The 19134-nt window shown below is 37.0% G+C and overlaps 1 protein-coding gene across 3 annotated transcripts in view; it reads right to left on the bottom strand.

The window, feature by feature from the left end:
- The window catches only part of Hhip (hedgehog interacting protein), an 87338-nt gene that overhangs the window by 4464 nt on the left and 63740 nt on the right, over positions 1 to 19134 (bottom strand). For all 3 annotated transcript variants that reach the window (XM_013515324.1, XM_005386630.2, XM_005386632.2), the window contains exons 9-11: positions 18096 to 18219; positions 17253 to 17383; positions 14116 to 14197 (exon numbers count right to left, since the gene is read on the bottom strand). In XM_013515324.1, coding sequence (XP_013370778.1) covers positions 14116 to 14197; positions 17253 to 17383; positions 18096 to 18219 — 337 coding nt within the window. The remainder of the gene's footprint in view (positions 1 to 14115; positions 14198 to 17252; positions 17384 to 18095; positions 18220 to 19134) is intronic.

Below are 19134 nucleotides of genomic sequence, written 5' to 3'. Positions count from 1 at the left end.
AAAACATACCTACCGGGAAGGAAATAAACTAATCAGTTTTGAACCAAAGTCTGTTTGGTAATATCCCTGGGCCTACAGCCTTCCTCAAAATGATCACTTGCCTCCTAAAAAGCTTGGAAATCAATTTTTTTTGCTTTCATTTTACATTTCTTTTGAGATAAGTCTTTCAGGGTTTTTTCTTGAAAGGTTACATGTGTGTATGTTTGTGTGTATTTTAATATCGAGTCAAAGCTTAAATTCTTCATGCAAAGAAATATATATAATGGAAATTTTATGTATCTGTATATCAAAACCAAATTATGACGTATAAAACCTGATTTTGTTAGGAAAGAAAAGAATGCTAATAGGAGCAAATTGAAAAATCTTATGTGCAGTGTAAAAATTCATAGGTTTTTTTATTTTTCTACCACTGCCATTATTTATAGAAGAAACCAACAAGCCTTGAGATTCTTATGGTTGTTCTGTTTTGTAATGTCACTGAAGCTGGGCGGATCAGGCTGGCCTCAGGGCCCCAACTGCTCATTAGCTAATCTTTCGGGAGGAAAATGTGTGTAGTGCTTTCCTATTAGTATGGTACCTGGGCCAGAGCGTGGTGAGAAAGCTCTTCCATTTCAGGAATGTAAACATATGTCACCATCAGTCAGGTCACCTGCAATAGGACGACCCAAACAGTTGGGGTCCTTAAGAATCACAACAAAGAAAGTGATCATTACAGGTCAAACCACCATAAAAAGTAAACGATAGAGCTTTCTGAGATAAGCAAATAAGCCTGCAGGCTCACTTTTCTTGAGATTGGTGACAGCATTATATCCTTATGGCAACATGAACAGTGGTAATAATTTAAAGCCTGCCTTCAGGCTGTTTCTACAGTGACTTACACCTGTGTATATTATAAACCAAAATATTAAAATGTATAGCAACTTCTTCAGCTCCTCTCCCTAATAAAAGTCCCACTTTGCATTGAAAACACCGTTTTTGCAACTCATGCAGCAGCTCACAGAACTCCCTTCAATTTGTTCAGCCTCTTGTTTAAATCTGAGAATGGTCAATTTATGTGAAACATCCTTAAGGGATTCCATGGACTGAATGTATTCTGATTCAGAAAATACTAACAAATATTTTCCATGTGTTTCCCAAGGGAGTCTTTCTGAGAATAAGGATGGGGTGGAATAAAGTAGAGAAAATACTGAATGGTTTTACCAAGAAAAAGGACATCCTCTTCAGTGTCTTCTTGCTATTGTTGAATACTCTCTCTCTTCCTCATTTAACATTCTTGTTTGATTATGAGACAGTAAGGCTATTTTTTTGCCCCTGATACAGGATCTTGCTATGTGGTTCAAGCTGGCCTTGAACTCACTGTGTAGCCCAAGTTGGCTTTGAACTCAAGGCAGTCTTCCTGTCGCAGCCTCCTGAGTGCTGGGATTACGGGTGTAACTACCATGCCCGGCTCATGATATTTCTGGCTACCAGACAAGCAGTTTTTCATCAGCCAGAAAGTTTTGTGGATCACAAGTTATGATCATTTACTATATGGCAGTCAGTAAATGGGTATTATTCTAATCTGACTGGAGGCCAAAATTGTAGAATTTTTTGTATCTATGTGTTATCATTTTTTTACTTTGTGGCTCACTAAGAAAAAAAAATATCCAAAAATACAGTATATCCAAAATATATTACAAAATGTAGGTACACGTCACATACTACTCCACAAGACGGTTTATGCCTAAGCAGGTAAATCTAAAGAGAGGATGTCCTGTAGATCAAGAATGTAGCCACACCTGGTGGCACATGCCAGTAATCCCAGCACTCAGGGAGGGTGAGGCAGGAACCTCAAAAGGCTGAGCACAGCCTGGGCAACTGAGCAAGACTCGGTCTGAAAAAAAGTTGGGGAGCTGGGGATATAGCTCCATGTGAAGGACCCAGGTTCAGTCCCCATTGCCACACACACACACACACACACACACACACACACAGAATGCGGGTGAGTTCAGTTACACAGCAGCTAAAATGTACTGCCTGTTTGGGGCAATGTACAGGAACACAATGTATAGGGACGCTGAAATGAGAATGTGACAGATAGGGACCCAGTAGTAAAAGACAGTTCTTTAGGTGAGAGCATCTGACTATTGTTTCGCTCCTGACCCTCCCATTAGACGCTTTTACTATTTTTGCATACCACATTCAAATATACAGAAATCAAGATTATGAAGAGAATTCTAAGTTTATTTTTAAACTAAATAAATTTAGTAAATGCCTATTTGGGGAAGTAATTATTTTACATATAGACATGATCCTTTCAAAGTTTAATATAAAGATCTGGAGAAATGATTTTTTTCTACTATAAATTTAGTAATTAACATACCTCACTTAGTGAGTTAAATAAACCTTCTCCCCCTCTTTTGTTTTTTTTCCGGTGCCAGGAATCGAACTCATGAAGTTGTGTTTGCCAGGCAGGCGCTACGCCGCTGAGCTAAAGCCCCAGCCCCTCTCCCCCTCTTTTAAGCTGTATTCTACTGGGGCTCCCTTCACATGAAAATTTATATAAAAGTTGCCTGTCTCTTGAAGGACTTCACTTCTATAGAATGTGTTATTCTATCTTCTTCCATTCTCTACTGAAGTAAAAGTTTTCTGAGGACAGCAGCTACAACTCTTCAAGTCAGTCATTTTCTCAAGCAAGTTCCATGCTCTTTGTGGGTGAGACATGATTCAAACAGGGCCCTGATTCTCACGGAGCCCACAGGTAGGGACAGACATGGAAACACAAGGGCATCACATAGTGTGGTGGTTGTTAGGATACTGGTGCACACAGAGTATCATAGGAATACAGAGTGGGGGCAATTCATTTAGGACTGAGAGAGAACTCTTTCTGTCTCTCTGCTCATAGTCTGGAACTATGAGTAGTTGAAGATACAATACTCTCGTGACTTCTCTCCGATATAATGAGAAATGACAACAGGAGCTAGGAAAAAGCTCTACAGGCTGTCAGTAAATGCTCCTCAGTGAAACTGAATGTATGGAATAGTAACTTTCTTAAATAAATTCCATGAAGATAATTATTTCCTCTTCTCTGTATCTCCCTAGGACCTAGAAAACATGTAGCCCATGTAAGATGTCTGTTGGATGAATGAAAATAATAAGACTATGGAATTTTTAAGTGTTTGTTTCTTTTCTATGCTACTGGGTAAAAATATTGGGAATAATATATGGTCTATTAGTGGAAGAATATCATTAAAATATAATTGCTATACTTCTATGTAATAAACATAAAACTAAAAGCACTTGCTATATTTCCATGTCTATGTTGACTAAGTTATTCCAAATTTTTTTCTAAAGCCTAAGTTCATTATAAATGATGTATTTTTTTTGTTTTTTGTTTTTGGGTTTTTGGTTTTTTTTTCAGTACCGGGAATTGAACTCATGACCTTGCACTTGCCAGGGAGGCATTGTGCCACTGAGCTAAATCCCCAGCCCTATAAATGATGTATTTTTAAATGATGTATTTTTATACTAACCGTAATTGTAGTACATAAAAAAGACTAAAAAAGTCAGCGAGCATGTCCTAAAGATCTGTCTGTTTTTTCTCCAAATGAGAATTAAAGTCAACACATTTAAAATCATTTCTCTAGTCAAATATTTGGTAAAGTCTGATAAAGGCTTTTCGTGACCCCAACCGTTGATTCCTTTCCACAAGATGTTTGTTGTGGTGACTTTTGCCCTTCCTTTAAAAAGTGAATAAGACCCTTCACATGGAGTGAGAAGAAAAGGGAATAAAACAGAATCCCTTCAACTTCATTATTAATGCCATGTTAAATAGCCCTTGTTAATATACATAAATACCATCTATCTAGCTAGCTATCATCTATCTATCTATCTATCTGGCTATCTATCAATAATATATCTGGGTGAGATCTAAACAAAAATCTAGACTATGTAGTTTGGACAAATTAATTTATTTTCATACGTACTTTTATTAGCTGGATAACTGTGCGTAAAATTGGGTGTATGGTCTAAACAACTCATTTCAGTTGTCTTTTCTTTTAAACAAATACTTTTAAAGCTATTAGAACATTACCTCTACTGAATGAAGTCAGAAGTACCTTTCAAAATGGAGAACTGAATAAAGAATGTATCAAGCCAGGTCTTATAGTACACATCTATAATCTCAGCACTCTGGAAGGCTGAGGCAGGAGCAGTGCACCTGGGCAGGATAGTGACTATAGTGAGACCTTGTCTCAAAATAAAAACTAAAAGGGTGTGGGGATGTAGCTCAGTACAAAGGCCCTCCGTTCAATCCCAGTATTGACAAAAAAGAGCTTCCTTGTTGACGACTGTCCTCTCAGCCCTCCAATTTAATCAGAAACAAACACATTTCCTAATCTGTTCAGATGCCAAATAATGAAGCACTGAGGGGCTAATGTAGAAAATTGCCTAATATTCCTTAATATAATAAGGTGTTGTTCTCAGAAACTTAAGACATTTTCTCAGAAACCACCTTTGGCTGGCTTTGGGTAGTGGCTCAGAGGTTTGGATACTTTCTTGAGATAGAGCAAAGCTGGGAAGAATGAGTAATTACATCACAAGAATGGCCAACAGTGAACGTCTCTGGGTAGCGGAACTGTGGGTGGCTTTAATTTAATGACATTTAATTTAAAAATGAACAAACAAATTAACAGGTGAGAAGTCTTCCGTGAATTTGTGTGGAAGTACTGGGATAAATCCCATCTCAGCTGCCTGGCCCTTCAGAGTGAGGAATGCAGAAACTTATCTGTTTTGTCTTTCACAAAAAATAAAGGGCTCATTGTGAAATTATTAAGCATCCAGACTTTAAATTCATTTATTGTAAACATCAGACATATAGGTCGGTCATCAATAATCTGCAAATGCGTCTCACTGGAGGTTTTAGCAACTGCAATAATGCTACAGCCTTTCTTAGCAATCTCCGTAAGGGGGAAGGTGCTGTAAGAACTGCCTTACTTCTTTCTCCGTAGCCATACGGGAACACATGAGAAAGGGTTTCCTGTAATGGTAACATGCATGAAGCAAATTTTTCCTCCATGACTTCTTCCCACTCTTACGAAAGAGGGAAAACCAGTTAAATCGAAATCCTCATTACTCATGGCGTCCTACTAGCATGCTCTGGGATTTTCTTAAAAATGCAGACTCTCAGGCCCCAGTTTGTCAGATGCTTGGCATGTATTTTCCAGTTTGGGAAACACTATTTCAAGTTAGAGCCATTTTCCAATCAGTTAATACAATTGATATAGCCATTAATTAGTGGGTTCTGGAGTTTCCAAGTAGAGGATGTGGTGGAATCTTACAACTGGATGGAGCCGCTCCTCTGCATGAGGAGGAGACAGTCTTTTAATGCCACAGCACGTCCTAAATCTGATGAGTTTCCTCATTCTGTAAATGGTTTGATACACAGTGGTCACCCTTAACCCACTCATACTTTTAAGGCCAATGCTCAGCTCTCTTACATCAAAAAGGAAACGGAAAATTTCTCACGGTGGGATGTGTTTTCCTGTTTCCCATCTGTATAGCTCTGGGCAGAGGAATAAACATCGGTATACTACTTGTGCCATCTTTTAAGTACTCATTTCAGTGCCTTGCTCCACGGTCAGCACACAAATGGATCTCCTCCACCCCCCCACATTTGCCTTTGCTCTGGCTGCTCAGTGAGCCGCTGTTTTCCTGGCCATTCTGACACTTTTCTATTCAACATCAGTGTCTTAAGAAGGAATAACATTCTAGATTGTGAGAGTTTTACAGCATGTTCTCTGACTTCACACAGCCACTGGGTAGCGGACTTTTAAACTGAATCTGATATATTAATTCATTTGGGCTGCAAGGAAGCCTGTACATTCATAATATAATCATATTCAAGGTAAAGCATGAAGAAATGGAACCTATTCTTGTGTAAGCATGTGATATCAATCTCATGGGGACTTCATGGCAGCATAGACAGCAACTAACTTTTCCTATCCGTGTTTTTCTGTTTGAAGCATATCAAGAAATCAAATGCTTTATGATGTATGAAGCATTTCATCCTTCAATGTCTTCCTTGACATTATATCATATGCAAGATACAGAAATCTTTTTCATGTGTCCAAGTAACCTTGCAGTTGGAATAAAAGGAAAGAAAGCTTAGAATTCAGTGTCACTGAATTTATCTACATTATGTATCATTAATTTTTAAAATTTGTATTGTATATTTCTAAAATTCTAATTCTAGTTTTTAGATAGTTTCTAGAAACTTCTCTGTTCTAAAACATGCTGAAATAAATGGGGTTGAGCTTTGGTCATTGGCTATCTTCACTAATAATGTCATCTTTTTGTTTATTTTTCCATTTCTGTTTTTTTGAGACAGCATCTTACTACATTGTTCAGACAGACTTTAAACTCACCATGTGGCCCAAGCCTCTACCTCACAGCAATCCTCTTGCCCGAGCCTCTTGAGTGCTGGGATTACAGGTGTGCACCACCACTCTTGATATAATGTTGTCTTCATTGTAAGGTTTTCTGAGGTTTAAGTCTCTTCCCTCATTAGATTCACTTGCTTACCTTGTAGGCTTACTACAGCTGTTAACTAGCTTTAACATCTGGGTACCCTCTACTGAGCTGGCACTAAACCTAAAGAAGACAATAGTGACTTCATGAAGGGAGACACAGGTTTGGCTGCCTAATACTAAGATAAAAAAATCTCACAGTTACTTGTTCAATTTTGTTCCTTGGTTAAAGATGCAGCCATCATAAAAGCAAATAATGAAGCCACTTATATTTTTCATTCACTTCTATGTTTGCTTTTTACCCCCATGATAGATATCTGGCTTTGTTATTCTCAAATTTAAGAGATCAGGATAGGTATGAGAGATGAAGTGGATTCACATAGCTCATTACAGAAAGTGTTGGAATATTTTCAAAGCCCAGTGTTCTTCCCTCTTACTTTAGAAAAAGGTAGCAAGGTACGTTTTCCCATACCTCACACCATTTTTCTGTACCTCACACCCTTTTTCCATACCTCACACCCTATTAATCTCACTATCCAATCACCATTACCACAATACACAAATATCTAACAAGTAATGTGAATTTCTTACATTTAACTTTATCAATTTAACTCAATGCCTTAATTTCCATGAGAAAATCAGGATATGAAAAGTTATGAGATCACTTAAAAGGAAAACCTAAGTGAATGATTAATGGAACTAAAAGACAATGTAATTTGCCTTTACACTAAAAGACAAAATCCAATTTATCAAATTGCCTTAGCTAGTTGTTGTATTGTGAAATATATCCACACTTCTGGAGATGACCAAGTATAATTACATTTCCAAATGTATACAATTATCGATGTTTCTACTTTAATTCAAAGTGCATGTGACTGAAAACTTTTGCATTTCACAAAATTGCATCCTAAAAAGAATGTAGCCATTAGACTAAGTGTTTGTGTCCTCCCGAGTGTGTGTGTTAAGGACCTAATGCCCAGTGTGATATGAAGTGGGGCCTTGGGGAGGGAATCAGGTTTAGATGACACTGCAAGGATGGAGTCCAGAGAGATTTCTCATCCCCTTTCTCCATTGTATGCATACAGTGAGGTTGTAGCTGCTGCAAACTAGGACGAGAAGCTTCTCAGGAATCTGACCATGCTTTCCACCTGATCTTGGATTTCTAAGCCTCCAGAACTGTGAGAAATCAATGTCTGTTTAAGCCACCCAGGTATTATGTTGTAGCAGCTCAACTTGATCATATGAAAAGGTTTTATGGAAAAATCAAGGTCTGTACAAAGTTGTAACTGAAGCACCAACATCAATTAGTTCCTTGGGAGAGAGTTTGGGCAACTCAGTGAACAGCTCAGCAGTAGCCTGAGGTTGCCTCAGGAGAGAGGCGAAAGTGTATGGAAGGGGAGTCCTGAACTCTGGAGGAAGTTCAGTCCAGGAGGGCCCTGCAAGACTGCAGATCTGACATTCACCCATGAAGGTTCTTTCTGCCTCAGCAACAGCTAGGCTGAGGACATGCTGCTTTCTTTACAATTCCAGTGGGACTTGTTTGAAAGGTACCTAACTTTCACATATGTAGAAATATGAAAAGTTACATACAATTTTCATACTATTCAGACATCATTCTCTTTTCTATATGAGATCAGTAGTGTTAAGAAAATCTCACTGTAGCAGAACAGACTTGCTTGACAAGACAAATCAGGGTGAAGTTTACCTGCCTTAGTATCTCTGGACCATTAATTTAACAATTAATTGGATAAAATAGTCATTTTGAATGTTTATGAGAATACAACCAGTGTTTTTTCTATATTTACCCATTTTCACTGAGATGAAATTTAAGATAATGATATTTAATATTAGCAAATAGGGTGAATAAATAACACTTTGATTATAATATAATTCAAAAGAATCATTTTCCTTTAGCAATATTTTCTTTCAGCAATCATTTAAAAAATAAACTTTTATCTCTTTCCCCCCATGTATAAAGCAGTAGATCTGTTAGTGTTTTAATTTAACATTATGTGAAGGTAAAAAGCATAAACATCACTAAATACTTTTTTCCTGTCCTATAAAAGAGCCAAAAAATGTCAGTTTATATTCTCTTCAAAGATTATTAGGGTGACAAACTCCAAAATCTCTGTTGTACTTGATTCATTTGCCAGTGTTGACAAAAAGAATTCCTTTAATAAGAACTGTTGTAACTCAACTAAAATGAACCAGTAATAAAATGATGCTGATCTAGCCCTTTATAAACTACAAATTCCTATAGAAAATATCTTTTCAGAAAACCTTCCCATTTTAGACATATCTAATGCAACATCAAATCTGCCTTTGCCTCATATATTGCATGATCTGATGATATACTGCCTTACAATGAACATATAAAATATTCAGAACATCTAATGATGTCAAACTCCAGCATTGTCCTAGAAGGAATGGGGGTTGGGGAGAGGTACAGATGGGTCTTAAAAAATACTTCTAAGAAATTTTAAGCCTTTACTCTTAAGAAATAAGTCTCATTCTGTTGAATATATTCTTCATTATTCATGTTCTCCATTTTGTATGTTTTCAAACAAATGTTATTTGAAAGTGGTAATTCAAATTTTCATAGCAGTCAATACAAGAACTATAAAAGCAAATGTTCTAACATTCAAAATTGATAGATTAAGGGACTACAATCAGTATAAAACATAAAATTCCTTTGAATGCTGTGGTCATCTGTCACAGCTCCAGGAAATGGGGTACAAGACATATGTTCTCATATGTACATACAAGACATATGGTCTCACCATTAAGTATGGGAGTTGATTGATAATTAGCTTGCCTGAATTATTTCACATGATGCATATTTGTCAAAACATCACATTGTACAGTTGTTCTCCTTACACAATTAGTTTTGTATTTTGTAAATATAAATCTGTCAGCACTTTGAATAGAGGCATCTGATTATTTTAAAAAATAAGACAGAAAACATTTAAAAGTAATATGAGATTATAAATGTTTCCTTATTTTTGAATAAATGATTATATAACATTTTCTGCCTTTTTTGAAATAGGTAATGAGTATGTAACATTGCATATACATTATCTGAGCATCTTTAAGTGTGTCTGTATGTGTCCATATACATACATAAATCTTGCTAAAGTATGAATCATACTAAAGCCATTGCCATGTGTTATGTATGCCTACCCATCCATTAATTACACATTTTGACTTTGATCTTACCCAATTCTTTTTGTATAATGTCTTTACAGTTCCAGATGTTATGTGGCAGCTTAGGGAAGATTTGATGTCAAAAAAGGGATTTTGATTACACATGAAATATGACATATTAAAAATAAAATGCAAACAGGCGGGAAGTGTCTGTCCATTTTTGGTTATTGGAAATGCAGAGTGATAATAATAGCAAAGATATGAAAAATGCTTCCTTGTCTTTCAGACTTTTAATCCACCATGCTGAATAGATTTTTATAGGGCATATACTTGTTCATGACCTCTAGTGTTAAGAAATTCTGTCATGTTTGAAAACTAGTCCCTCGTGGAGCCCGTATCCCTGTTAATAGCTGAAAGGTCAATGGAGCTGCTAAACAGTTTGTATTACTGTCAGGGTGGCCATGAAAACACCACCTGCTGCAAGAGGACTTGGCAGCTGGGTCAACAGGCACTGTGGGAATTTATCAACTCAGGGGGGCCACTTGCATAAAACTTTGACTGATGAATTGGGATTCGACTGGCTTACTGGGCTAAAGCTGCTCTATTATGTATGACTTTCTTTGGGTTGACAGAACTGCCTGAGACACATGTGAAGGATAAACAGAACTGAGTTCCCCTTACGACGGGATTTTGTGGGGAAAAGCACTCTAGCATCCAGTACAATAAGGCGTAAGATGAAGATATTACAAAAATGTAAACAAAGGGCTGTATGTGGCACCTTGCGGGGAGGAGAGCGAAGGGAAAGGAAGGAAAAATGAGAGGCGGTTTTAGTACTGGTCACATAGGAATCTGGGGATACACAGCACTTCTGTAAAATGACCTCTCCAGCCTGGAATTTGCATTGTTCATGTATAGACATCTTAGAATGGTTTCTGTGACTTGGTTCGGGTAACAGATAAACAGAATACTAAAATATAGCTAGAGCGGGTACACAGTAAGTAAATCAACATGATTGTTCTGAATAGCTTTGTTATTCTTAATAACTTTGTTTTACAAATTCTTGGAGAAATAAACCCTGGAAATATTTCAAAATAAAGATAAAAATAATCATTTGGTCTACGTTCATCTAAAACAAACTTAAAGAATCTTCTGTCTTTATGGAAAAATTTCTATTCTATAGCCATAAAGCTTGGAAGTTACACAACTCTGCGAGACATCTTTAATTTCTACCACCCAGGAGCATTGGATTAATTATGAAAAGATTTAGTACAGAGCAAGTGTTGTAGGCAAAACTCAAATATTTGAAATTTAGGCATTGAAAGCTTTTTTGTTTTGTTTTTTGTTTTTCTTTCTGTACCAGGAATCGAACTCACGACCTTGCTTTTGCCAGGCAGGCGATGTGCCGCTGAGCTAAATCCCCAGTCCCTGAAAGCTTTTTAAAGTTCCATGGATATCTTTATCCTAATTTTGGAGCTATGGAAACCTCAAAAGGTGAGATTACCTGAAAATAATTTTAGGGTGCTTGAGATGAGCACTAACAATATTAAAGGATTCAATAGATTTTAAAGATATTATTTACCTCCCTCCTTGTCCTGTGCAGAAATGAGACAGGGAAAGACTGATCATCTGTAGGCAAAGGAGCATGGAATAGGGAGATAACTTATGTAGTGTTCTGTACTAAAGGAGAGTCAGAGGCTAGACCAACTGAGCTTCTGTACTGCCTGTACAGACTTGCTCTGATCTGACCCGCTTCAGATGGCACTCTTAAGAGAAACGGGAATTACTGCCCTAATCTTGTGCTCAGTACATCTCAATCTGTTTTCTAGAACTGTTAGCAGATGAAGGCGCCCAGGCTGGGAAAGCTGAACCCAGTACTCAAAGCTTTTGAGGACCCTCTGATTTGGCTGGATCAGCTGCACAACTGGTCCTGCCTTGATTCTAACCCCACACTGCCATGAAATGCCACTGTTCACCCTGACGATATTTCTGATTTGTGTTCCGCCTCTGACATACAGGTTCAATTCATCCCTTCCTTGCTTCTTTATGGAAGTTTTTTTTTTTTCCTCCTTAAATAACTTCTGAGTTCTACCTAAGCTTGAGGGAAACCTCATTGTATTCTTCTTTTTGTGAATTTTCATTTTCTTCATTACACATTTGATTTTTATACCATGTTACCTCACCATCCTTTTCTGAGGAAACTGCTAAACTGCAAATGATTCTAAACTTATACATGATTATGTAATTTATAGTTTTAGATTAAACTATCTTTATAGATTGAAATAGTAATACTGGAAACTCATCTGCTGACTTAGATGTTACATGTGATTTCTAAATTCTTTCTGAGAGTTGATGAGGTTCTTTCTTCAAATTCTGCCTCAGAAGGTTTAGAAAAACAGTTCGCTCTGATGCACATATCCTGAACACTGCTATGCTAGTAATTAACTCCTGTTTCCAAAATAATCTCGCTCACATACTTAAGTGTCTGCTTATACAGAACTTCAACTCAACTAGGAAAAAAAAATACTATAATAATAAACGTTGGTGTCCAAATCGCAACAGCATGAGGCTCCCAACAAGTGTTTATGAAAATAGTTTAAGTTTGAAAGTTATGCCTCTGTACAAGGACTGTGTACAAGGACGGTGTCACTGGGACTCTGTCACTTCCCCCACCTCTTGAAAAGCAAACACAGGTCTTAACCCTGGCCCCACACATGACATGACTCACCAGAAACAGGCTCTATAATGAGAAGTCAGGCCTTCAGGTATGTCACTCTGAGACCACCCTACTTGAGGGGGCCCTAAGATCACAAAGCCAAGGTCCCCTACGGAAACCCCGGTAATTAGGCACTGTTAATGGGTTGAAGGTGTAAAATTCGCCTCCACTCACCAACAGGTTAAACAATCCAGATGACGAGATAAAGTTTGTGTGTGTGTGTGTGTGTGTGTGTAGGGGTGTGTGTAGGGGTGTGTGTGTGTGTGTGAGACAGAGAGAGACAAAGAGAATTTATTATGACACTACCAAGAAGCTTTGAAAAGCTAACCAACTTTGACAATGTAATGGAACAACAGTGACTATTTTGAAACTAATTGCATTAGATCTGAGTGAAATCCCCATACCTCATTATGAATCGTTAGAAGGCTGCTATTTTAAAAATTAACATTAGCTTGACTTTTATTCTTAAAGTTGCCAACTTCAACAGTCATCTAAGTGCCTGATAGCTTTTTTATTCATTGTTTTCTTAAAAAGAACACTGATTCTACATTCAAGAGGGGAAAAAGAATCCCTCTACTATATGAACCTTGTATGGACAGGTTCTTGGTGGTGGAGAAAATGTATACTGTAAAATAGGGAAGGGAACTATCAGTACTCAGCACATGACATGCGATGTGGTCAGTAGGCCATTTAAGTTGATTTTTCTTTTTGCTCTGTAGTAGCCAGTGTCAAGCTACATTTTCTTCAGGAAAGAAAATGTTTTGCAGTATACGAGAGGGACAAGAATCCTCATTTTGTTTGTGGCTTTTTCAGGAAAACATGGTTCACTGACAGCTTAATAGTTTTCAAGTGGAGTCTTTGGTTAACTTTTCAGACTATTAATTTATTGTCTTGAAATAGACTTAAAATTCAAAGAAATGAATGTAGAAGGAATTTGAAATTGCAGCATAGTATGGCTAAAGAGGCATTGCTACTAGCGTTCAGCATGGCCTAGTCATATCTGTGAGGATGCTTAGATTTTGTAATAGTCTGTTACGACAATGTCTATTTGATAGCAGGTAATTGTAGCAGCCCCTGATAGTACGGATCTCACACATGAAATTCACAGCTGTTTAATTTGGGTTCAAAATGATTGGAAAGTTGTACATGTGCAACACGGAGGATGGGAAGGAGCTAGGGCAGGATAATTATATTCCTTAAAGGATTAAAACATTCATATCTTTCCTCTGCTGAGGCAAATAACTAAACACTTCTGTTTTCATTTGTTTGGTCATACTAGTCTTCATGAGAGCTGTGAGAGTTTGGATAGTTTTGAAATGAGGCTCAGATGTTGAACTGCCAAAATAACATCCTGATTACCTAACAAAAATCATACTAAGCAGCTGTAATGTCTGCCAGCGTGTTTCTCGTTTTCTCAAAAATAAGGGGTTTATTGCTTCCAACACCAGAGTTGTGTGAGCCACTGCCTCACACATCGGGTTCCTCCCCTGGCTTTTACCCGAGAACTTTGGTTCCACAAATACAACATGCCCTGCGATGACAAGAACAACTAGGATGAGCTTTTAAAGTCCTGAGAGGCCAACTATGGCCCTCGGACACTGCAGGAGAAGGTCCTCTCAGGATAAGCCGTTGCATAGGGGAAGGGTGGATGTGTGCATCTTGGTCGACTGCCCACTGCATCTCTACTATTACTGATTTGAATGAACTAAAATAACGTGATTCCTGATTCAAAGGGACGAAAAGAAAGCTCACCTTTTGGGATCCACAATTTTGTAGAGTTTTCCATTGTGAGTCTGGGTCATACTTTTACTGCTTGATAAAATGTAGACTTCACCTGTTGAGAGAAATAACAGTAGGTTCATTCACAGCATGAAGATGATAGCAGTGTCTTACAGGTCCGTCCTCACCGCACATCCAGAATGCACCACACTCCAGGCACTTCTTTCTGTATGTCAGTCTCCCCACAGGAGCAAATAGCATCTCTCACCTGGGTTATGGCAACAGACTTATAACTTAGCACCCTCTTTCTGCCTTGTTCTGTGTTTCTTCTCAATGTTTACCCTTTAGCCATCCTTTTCTTGTTAGTACTGGGGATTGAACTCAGGGCCTCACGCTTGCCAGGCAAGCACTGTGCCCATGCAGCTGATCCTCGGCCTAGTCATTTTTTTTGAGGGAGTTAGATCATGTAAGTTAGGTCACCTCCCTTTGTTCCAATGCCCTCCAATGGCTTCTCATCTCTCGCAGAGCAAACTCAAGTCCCAACAGTAGCCTATTTAGTCGCTTGCTGCTCCTCTGACCTCATCTACAACAGTTTGCCCCCTTGTTCGCCCTATTCCGGCCTCACTGGCTCCTTGTGTTGGAATATGTGAGGCCAATTCTATCTCTGGATTCTGTCTGTCTCAGGCTCCTATATTCCTGTGTGTTTCTTCAAGGCACACTTTCTCCCTTCAAGACTGAGCTTAAATCTTAGTTTTCCGGACTGCACTCTTTCAAATTTCACCTGCTAGGCTGAAGATACAGTTCAATGGTAGAACTTTTGCCTAGCCTGTATGAGGTCCTAGGTGCAATCCCTAGGACTACAAAAGTAAAAAATGAAATAAAACTGCACCTTCCCCGACTCCTCCAACTCTCTCTTCACTACTAGATTTCTTCAAAGCATGGGTTACCAATTGATATGCAATCCATATTTTTTTAAAAAAAAATTTATTAGTGTCCTCCTTTACACAATAAATTTTGTGACAGCAGTTTAGATTTTTGTCTTTTGATCTGGCCCTGTATCTTCAACACCTAGAACAGAGCTTATGACAGAATAAGGTACTCAGTAAGCATTTGTGTTCTGCAAATGCATTGTTGAGTGGATATGTTTTATCTTGATTTATTTCTGCCCAAGACTGAAAGTCTTGGTTAACCCAAGTTGTTATTGTTAACTAATAATTTGAGGTCAGATGGAATTGGCATGCTCATTTTAATATTTTGTTTTTTAAAAATATGCTAGGATGTATCAAAATAAATATGGAAGGGAGGGAGGGACAGAGATAGAGACAGAGACGGAGACAGAGATAGAGACTCTATAACTCCTCGTACCAAGCTATTTTCATTTAGGAAAGAACCACCCTTGTTTATTACCATTTCTTCCATATAGGTCAGCATACAGAAGAGATTACATGAATAGGAAATTAAAAACTATTCATGATTATATGTTTACAAAGTTTTACAATTTGTAATTGATTCCTACTTATGTAATAGCCCTTGATTTAATCTGTACTTCTGTGTTCTACTTTTAATTGTGCATCAAGCACACTTAAATACTATAGTATTTCTGAAAAGATGTCACAAGGTTCGTACTAAAAATATAGACTCTATAGAAAAAAATGAAGTTAAAATGCAAAAGAATCTGTTTTGCCAATAGTTTATAAGCTTACTTCATTTAATCTTCACAACAAAGTCATCTCAATTTTATGATTAAAAAAGTAATACACATATCAGACTGATGTTTTGATTCAAAAGGTACAAAAATGTACTCATTTTCTTTTATGGCTCTAGAGAGTTTCACATTAAAATATAATTCATTTAAAATATATTTATTTTTGTTACAGGTTATAAATAAGGCAGCAGCATTTGGAATGGTAAAGATAATACATGCTTTATTTTTTGGTTGTATTTACAAAACAATATACTAATACAGGTACACAGACTTTTGGGATTTTTTTTATAATGATAGTGATGCTAATATACTGTGTAGGAATAGTCTTTGTAGTAAAGTCTGGGAAAACAAAAATGGTTCAATCACAATATCCACACACTCACCTCTAACTCTGCCACAATTTAGTAACTCTTCAAATCAGAGTTTGAAAATGAAATTTAAATTACTTTACAGGTTATATTTCTGATTCCTTTGGGTGGGATTGAAGAACATAAAGAAAAAACTAATTGTAAAATGTTTTTACTGCTGGAACAAGATCAGATGGACTTCTTTCAACCTCTGCATTCTGATAGCTCTGAACCATGCCTTACACATTTCAGGAGTCTTGTCTGAGGCCCTTATTAAATCTAAGTGAATGGCATGGAATTATTTCTGATGAATTCTTCATTTAATGTAAAAAGAAAATCAATGTGGACTTTTATAGAAAATCCTCTTATTTAGGTAGGAAGCATGTATTGTTCTCTTTCTATGCCTTTTTTATCCATTTTTGAGCTAAAGGAACATAATAGCCATAGTTAAAAATCTACACTAATCCCTGTAATTTAAAATAGTAAAAATTCCACTGTCTGTTTGATCACATTTCAATTTCTTTTCATTCCGTAAAGCTGTGTACATTTTTATAAAGATGCCAAAACGTATGTTACCTGTGGACTGTCAATAAGATAATTCCTATTCTGTTGGAAAGATTTATAACGCAAATTATCTGGTACAAATGTCAAGCTGCAATGGATGAGAGAGATAGGGAGACAGGAAGAGAGAGAAAGACAGAGAGAGAAAGAATACATTTTAGATTTTGATAATTGCTTTTCTATTCTGAGATACAAGGCTAAGTGGGAAGATTCCAGATAAAGGGTTAAAATATTGCTCTGATAGATAATCGGAAATATCAGTAGACATTTAGAAAGTTTTTTCTGGAAGGTCTCAAAAACTTTTTCTTGCTCTTATCTATTATCCTGTTTTGTCATTTTAATTATTTCCAGAACGGAATTAAGATTCAAAGACCCTCAGGAGAACGTTCCTGGAAAAGAATATGTAACTGGACCATTTTGAACCTCTCTGTGAGGTCATCTTTGTTGGATTCCATTCCTAACAAATGAGAGAGGAGGCTGCTATTCTTCAGGGCAGAATACACCTTCTTGAGCAAGGAAGTGAGAGTGGAACTTAATGGAAGTGACTTATACAGTACCTAATTCATCTTCTCCAAATCCCAAGATGTGCCCCGAAAAGTAGCCTCTACAGGAACCACTCGTGCCAAGGCACAGTGGCTTTTCTTGCCATTGCTTGCTCACAGGACTTTGCTGAAGAGTTAAGAAATTCCTACAACAAAAACATACTATAAACCTACAATAAAAATACACTTTTGCTTAAAGATCACAATAGAAATGTTTAAAATAAGATAACTGTGCCGTGGACCTGACTTCTCAAAGGAAAAATAACACAGCCCATCAGGAGTGTGAGAGTTGTGAAATTCTCCTGTGTGGAGAATGTACTTAAAGATACTTCATCTGGAGGGGCACTAAGGTACCTGAGTATAAGAAAAGCCCCTCCCTTTATCCAGCGAATGATACAAAAATTTAGGCCAAAATTTAATTGTGTAGTAGTCCATCTATAGATACAAATTTCATTCTATTGCTCAAGGCTTGAAAGTGTGGTACAGTAAAAAATTATAATCTCCCAAGATAGTTTTTAAAATATTTTTACAACTCATGCAAAATATATTTCAAGTTATTCATTGTCATGCTAAATTTTTATTGAGGAAAAAGGGCAGAGACCATATAATATGAAATGTCCATGTAAAGCCTTCTCTGTTTTAAAAACTTACGAACTTGACCAACTCTTTTGAAAAGCATTGCTTTGGAAATTCTTCATTGAACCTTCCACATATAGTATAACAAAAGGAAATAATATGTATATATTCCAGGTGTGAGGCCCAATGGAAGACAGTCATTTCTGAATGTTCTGTGGCAGCGTGCTAACTTATCCATGGACACATCAATTGTACATGAAAATGGGACATCAGGATGCATACCCATTGCGGTCTCCAAACACGTAGCTTCCATACAGTCTTTCAGATTGGCAGCCTCGGTAAACAAATCCACCAACCAAAGGACCATTACTGAATGGCTTGAATTCTAAAAGTGATGGCTCACTTTCTGGAAAGAAACAGACTCTTAGATCAAATGAAACACATTTTCTTGAAGTAATAATAACAGAGGCCAAAAAACAAACATGAAGGTAGTTGCACTCTGAAAGGTGTTTTGTGATGCAAGAGACGGATCCTTGCTCTAGGTATATAGTGAAAATATTAGTCTTTATTTAAATACTATCAAAATTTAAAAGACCTCTGTGTACAACTGAAGGACATGAAAATGAACTGCCAATACTTGTTATTGTTATGACTGCCACGATACACCAAGTTTTCAATAGAATTAGAATCTAGATATTTTGGAGATCACGGTAACTTTAGAATCAAAATACTTTTAAGACAATTTTCAGCCAGGCATGGTGGCACATGCCTGTAATCCCAGCACTTGGGAGGCTGAGGCAGGAGGATCATTGCAAGTTCGAGACCAGCCTGGGCTACAAAGTGAGCTCAAGGCCAGCCTGAACTGGGTAGCGAGACCCTCTCACAAAAAGATAAAAAAAAGCAAAAGAATTTTCAATATGTCTTGTAGAAATGCTTTTGCTTATTATATTTAATAAACTGAACCAAACATCCATCAAATCACATAAAATATTTAAAAGTTCACACTTTAGTGAAAGTAAAAGCATAGTACATAAAAGGCCTTTAAAATTATATTTATTGTGCATTTAAAAACGATCACTTAGTCAAGTAATATCTTCACTTAAAATATTTTTTAAACACTTTTGTTTATAGAGTTGTGTATTAACAAGCTACTCCAATAATTCCTTTTGAATTACAAGTGTATAGTTCCTTTTCCCAATGTTTCCATGTAGGCTATTACATACTTCAGTATACGTATACTAATTGCAATGAAAAGCTCAAATGCCCGTTCCAAATTAATCTGAAAATTACTTCTTCGTATTTAATGTCAAATAACTCACCG

Source organism: Chinchilla lanigera, unplaced genomic scaffold (assembly GCF_000276665.1).
Source record: "Chinchilla lanigera isolate Chin_1 unplaced genomic scaffold, ChiLan1.0 scaffold00027, whole genome shotgun sequence".
NCBI classification, from domain to species: domain Eukaryota; kingdom Metazoa; phylum Chordata; class Mammalia; order Rodentia; family Chinchillidae; genus Chinchilla; species Chinchilla lanigera.
This window is presented reverse-complemented; position numbering and strand designations above follow the sequence as displayed.